This window comes from Sarcophilus harrisii, chromosome 4 (assembly GCF_902635505.1).
Source record: "Sarcophilus harrisii chromosome 4, mSarHar1.11, whole genome shotgun sequence".
Taxonomy (NCBI): Eukaryota; Metazoa; Chordata; class Mammalia; order Dasyuromorphia; family Dasyuridae; genus Sarcophilus; species Sarcophilus harrisii.
In genome coordinates, this window is record NC_045429.1 from 183,049,860 (window position 1) to 183,055,859 (window position 6,000).

The 6,000-nt window shown below is 38.7% G+C and overlaps 1 protein-coding gene across 3 annotated transcripts in view; it reads right to left on the reverse strand.

The window, feature by feature from the left end:
* The window catches only part of KPNA5 (karyopherin subunit alpha 5), a 52,991-nt gene extending 48,009 nt beyond the window's left edge, over positions 1-4,982 (reverse strand). The window contains exons 1-2 of one of the 3 annotated variants that reach the window (XM_031964368.1): positions 4,195-4,415; positions 1,616-1,749 (exon numbers count right to left, since the gene is read on the reverse strand). In XM_031964368.1, the coding sequence (XP_031820228.1) occupies positions 1,616-1,749; positions 4,195-4,198 (138 nt within the window). In that variant the 5' untranslated portion in view covers positions 4,199-4,415. Of the gene's footprint in view, positions 1-1,615; positions 1,750-4,194; positions 4,416-4,915 lie in introns of those variants that run through there. The other 2 variants (XM_031964370.1, XM_031964371.1) reach the window with 2 other exon arrangements.
* Positions 4,983-6,000: the final 1,018 nt, after the last annotated feature.

The window sequence follows — 6,000 nt, forward strand, 5'->3', positions numbered from 1 at the left end:
GATTTTGCAAAAGTCAAAGTAGAAAAATTATCCATATGTATATTTTGAAAATAAAAACTTTAAGAAGAATTTTTAAAAAGAAAGAAGACAGAGAATGCTATAGAAAGAAGAACCAATTGGAATCAATTGCATGACATGGGAAACACTGACAAAGGACTGCCCAATATGGCAAGCTTTCATCATAGAAGATGCTATGCTCTATAAGCAAAGCAGAACTGAAGAAATTCAAAAGAAATGCAAGATGTAGAATCCACATCAAATGTTCACATGGACTATTTGTGTCCACCCTGTAGTAGTAGAGCATTCTAAGTTCATCTTGGTCTCCTATCAGTTAATCAGACACATTGCAACTTGGCTTTTATAGAGTGTTGTTATTTGATCCTCTTCAAGAATGAAGAAAAGCCTATCAATCATTTCTGTTGAAGGCACCACCATTCTTCCCATCTCTCAAATTTGTAATGCTGGCATCACCCTGGGTTTCTCACTCTTTTCTTCCCTCTCCCCCAAACTCTATCCTCCCTTCACAAATACAATCAGCTGCTTAATTTTTCAGTTTCTATCTAACCTTTCCTCTCTACTTACCAGATCACTATCTTAGTTCTGACTCTCACTACTTTTTAGATTATTAAAACACTGAATTGGTCTCCTTGAACCAAGTCTTTCCCCCATTCCAGTTCATTCTCCATTGTGTTGCCAAAGTTATTTTAATTAAGGACAGATCTGATTAGCTCAGTTTTATGTTTAATAAATTCTAGTGGCTCTCTTCTGACTCTAGAATGAAATTTAAACTTTAAAGATCTTAACAACCTTGCCTAACTTATCTTGCCAATCTCACTGACACTTTTTGTCTTCCTGCACTCTGTGATCAAACCAAACTGACCTTTTCTCTGTTTTTCCATCAAGACATTCCATTTTCCATATCCAAGTTTTGGTACTTATCTGTCATATATGTCTAGAATACACTCTTTATTTCTCATTTACAAATCTTCTTCCTTCAAGACACAATTCAAACCCTAGCTTCTACATGAACTCTTTCCTTCTTAAGCTAGCTCAAAACTACTTTTTATATATTTGTTCTTTACAGACACACAGATGTACTTTTCTCCCCCACATGAAGGCAAACTCCTTGAAAGTACAGACTTTATCTGTATTCTTTGTAACACAAAAGAATAGTGAATGTGAAAAAAAAAATTATATTAAGTGTTGAGGTTAAAAAAAATTTACAACTTCACTTCTTTTAAAATATTCTGTATTTCAGACTGGCCAAGTCATTTTGTGGAAAGGGAGAGAAGATATGGCAGTCTGGAGAAATGATTTCAAGAACACAGGAAATTCTTGATGTGGAAATTCTCTCTATTGATGCATTTAGTCTGAAAGTTTGTGAGATTTGATTAAACAATCCTGCCATCCCTTTCCTTTCCTTTGTTAAGGACAAAGACTCTAAACATATTCTTAGTTTGCCAAGAGACTGTATAGAATGTAATCAAGTTAAGCAGGCATAATCCTTACATTTAATAAATACAAAATCAATCATCTTCAAATGAGTAGTAAAATTCCCCACAACACACAATAATGTTTACATGATAAATCACAAGTAAATATCAAAGAAACCTACCTGTTCTTCCCTTTTTTGTTTTCGAAGCTGAATTCCTTCTTCTTCTCTTCGTCTACGCATTTCTTGAGGATTTAATGCTTTATTCTTGTAACTTTTCATTCTATAGTTATCTTTCCCTGGGCTTGCCATGGCATCTAGTAGAAGAAAAAGTTCAATCACAAAGATGAAACTCCAGACAATGAGATGTTATATTTAAGTTTAAACTGTCCAACAAAATCATTGTATAAAAAGTTTGCATCAAGAACAATGGCTTTCCCCTCAGTGCAAAAATTAGATTAATATAATCAAATATTTTGGGAATAAGAGATCAAATATTTAAGACATTTGATCTGCCATCCTGATTACTAACCATCTGAATAGAGAAAGGTAGGCAACAGGATAGAGTACTGAATTTGGAATCAGGAAGACGAGTTTAAATCCTACCTCAGATACTTATAGTTATGTGACCCTGGAAAGAAATCCGTAAACCTCTCTTGAGTTTCCATATCTGTAAAAGGGATAATTTAGAGGATCTCCCTTTTAGGATCATGAGCATCAAAATGAGTTTAACACGATTAAAGTGCTTTAACAACCCTTAAAGTTCAATCTAAGTGGTAATTATTATTACTACAGCTGGTATTCAAATGCTACTTTATGCATGTGAAATCTCACCTAAATTAAATATGCCCATTTATATTGTAAATTATGTTGAATTCTTCTAAGAACAAACATATACAACACCTTTCAGTTTGTTAAGGATTTTGATATGGTTTGCATTACAGCAACTTGAGGCACCACTGTCTTCATTTTACAGGTGAAGAAATTCAACTGAAGTTAAGTGATTTGATTCATCCACAGTAACATCCCTACTGTCATGATGTGATTCAAAGCCAAATTTCTAGTGACTTCAACTCCAGTGCTATCTCCACTAATCATGTTGTAATAGTATTTAGCAATAGTGCATGGACCCACATTATTATTCAAAACACATATAAACTCTTAGTGGAAACATTGTCATCCTCAATTTATTTCATACGTACAGATCCTATATCTCTAACAATACCATAACAGCATGGAGGGTAAAAATGATATCTTATAATTGTAAAATAAATTAATAGTTATGGGTTCAATAAATAGTAAATAATTTTTCAGAAATGAAGATTTCATTGTATCCTTTTTCAAAACACTAATTATACACAAATTTTTAAGTTGTGGTAAGATCTTTCTACATAAAGATATTAATAGAAAAAGAAAAGAAAAGAACAGTTTACTCGTTTTCCTCTTTCCGGACTAACTGATCCATGTTTGCAATCCTCTATCTTATCAAAAAAACTAACATCATTCAGCTTCTCTAAATCCTCTCTGAGCATGACTCATTTCAATGATGCAATTTCATTTGTAGTAATATAACTTTTAGAGAGGCTGTACTTTAAAGCCTGATGACTCATAAAACAGTCATTTTTAAATGCCAGGAATGATAATCAAGTACCTTAAGTCTGTTTTATATAAGATTTATTCCCTTTTTGTCCAACAAATGTACTTATTTTCTGTTTACTCCATTCTTACTCGGGGAAAAAAAAAATTCTAAAACACAGCTAAGGATTTAGATCCTAGAAAAGACTAGATTTAAAAAAATCCTAATTCTGCTACTGATTTAATGATATCAATAAAATTACAATTTCCCTTTCTATTTAACTCAGCAGTATAAGCAGATATAAATAGCTAGAAAAAAAGTAAGCCTACCATTAGCTAATGAAGCAATACTTAAAATGACTATCCTGGACATAAATGAGACATAATAAACCCCTTTCCACTGCTAAACTTCTTGTTTACCAACGAGGAAATTTAACGATCCTACTGGAAGATCAATTGTTACGGTTGTAACAAGCAATTTCAATCTAGTACAGAATCTTATGTCATGTATTCTTTTAGCACACTATGCGTTTGTAAAGTTCTTAACCTACTAAGTGGCACATAGCAGTCGCTTAGTAAATGCTCGCTCCTTCCCTCATTTTAAGACTTTTCAATTTAAATTACCCACGTAAGAATCTTATCGTAGGACAGGGCCGGCAAGCAATCGGAGCTAGCTAGGGAAGGTCTAATCCTAAGGGTCTCGACTGGCATTAAATCAGAAATCGATTTAAACCAGAGCGTTTTCAGTGACAGCGAAAACTAGGGGCAGGAAAAGAGAGATTTGTTACTCAAACGCCCCGCCTCTGAGGGTGCTTAAGGCCACGGCCTGCCCCGCCCCGCCCCCCACTCACCTCCCCTAACCAGAGAAAAGCCCGTAGAAAGGGAGGAAGAGAAAAGGAGGACCCCCCGCGGGTTAACTCCAGAGTTGGGATGGGGAGGATGCCGAAAGGCCACGACCCCGCGGGGGAAGCGGGGGGAGGGGGGACGAGCGTCCTCAAGACCAAGGACAAGGGGGCACCCGAGGATTCTCCCTTACACATACACCCCCCCACCCCCACCCCCGCAGGGTTTTCCAGTCAACCCGGAGCTGCCCCAATCGCCTCCGAAGCTCCAGGGAAGTATTCCCAGCTCCCCCAGCCGGAGAAGGCCCAAACCCTGAAATGAGTAGCCCCGTCACTGCCCCTTACCCATCGAAAAGCCAGGTTCCACGCTCGGCTGCTCGTTATGTCGCTACTGACGCCCTAGCCGACTGCAGCGGCGCTCGTCCCCCCCCGGCGGAAAGCTCGCTCGCCTGACGGATTCGCAATCCAAAATGGCGGCCGCCCGGCGCCCCCTCCCCGAGACCCCAGAGGCTCGCTCCCAGCAGCCCTTGCACCCGGCGAGGAGCTACTACCCTGCGAAGTGCGTGGGAGAGAGGCGCGAGCCCTCGGCCCCCCCCCCCAGACCAAAGAGTTGGGCAACGTCTGGAGAGAGACACACCCAGGAAGAATGCTGGGAAAAGGCGACACCTGCTTTGGCGCATGCTCTCTTCCGGCTCGCCTTTCCCTTCCCTTGCTTTCCTTATCAAGCTTCTCGTGTGACTTAGATTGGCAATGTCACTTGCCCAAGGTTGTACAGCATCCTCACGCTTCAATCTTGCCCTCCTTCCATCCTACCAAAAGCCAATTAACCCAGAGAAGGGGGTAACTTGATTAGCACTCGATACAACCATCTAGGTTGCTGTGAGTCAGAGCCCCATTCCCTTCAGCTCAACAAGCGTTCATTACATAGAATGACAAACTAATACCAAAAACGCTAACTTCGGAGGAAGAAGATCCGCGTTGGTGTTGGACCTTGAAACTCGCACAACCTCCCCTTTTTCTCGTTTCTCAGTCACTGAAAGATGACTCAGTTGTGCTATTTACTTACTCAGTTCTCACAGAGGGAGATGGCTCTCCTCCACGCAGAAGGAAACCCTTTATATTCCAGCGTTGAACTCATCCACTCGAGGCGGATTTTTTGCGCTGTTATTTCCATTCACTTTTTTTCAGTCTCTCCCTATAAGTTGGCTCCTTTACTTCTCAGGATCCCTATATCTAAACGACCCTCTTTTTTTTTTTTTTTTTTTTTTTTTTTTTTTTTTTTTTACTCCTCTCTTTTAACTATTTTTTAGTTAGTCTTTTAACTATTTAACTAACCTGTTCTCCAGCAAGCAACCTGAGCTGGGCAACCATCCTTTGTACTCACCCTCCAGATGAAAACAGTCATAACAAAACCCCAGAATTGCTTCACACCGGAACCAGGTAGTGTCTGAATTTAGACAAGCAGGTATTATTATTCATGTTCCTATCGTGAAGTTTTGCTATGAATCACACTTGTTTCATTGTTGCTTTTGCCCCTCATTATCAGGTTTATAACTGTGCAAACTATATGTATTGAAATATTCTCACTCTAAAATGATCTCTCCCAGAAGAGGCTCTGGTTCATGTAGTCCAGTTCCTTCTTCAAATGAATAAAGAAAGTTTTTGATTAGACTTTAGGATTCTAAAAAGATGGTAGAGTAGACTGGAAAATTCCAGGCTCTGCTGATTTCCTCCAAGGGTTGGCTTCAGACATTTACAAAAGGGTGAAGTTCTTGGTTGAAATTCCAAACCAAAGTGGAGAACAGAAAGAAGATCTGAAGCTAGAGGCACCATTTCTTCCACCCCAGAACTAGTTGTGATTACACTAATAGGCTCTTATTCAAAACAAAAGAAAATAAACAGAAAAACAAGCTGGCAAAGAAGAAAAAAGTTTAACAAAAGAAAGCTACAATGGGAATAGGGAAGTTCAACATCTTCAAAGGGGGGTAGTGAAATTTAAAAAAAAAAAATCTCTCCTACTCCAGAGAGTAACATTAAATGGTTACCTATCCAAAAAGAATTCATAGAAATCTTCAAAAGAGTTCAAAACTGATGCTGAAGTGTTACTACTGGGATTATATCCCAAAGAGATTATAAAGAAGGGAAAGGGAC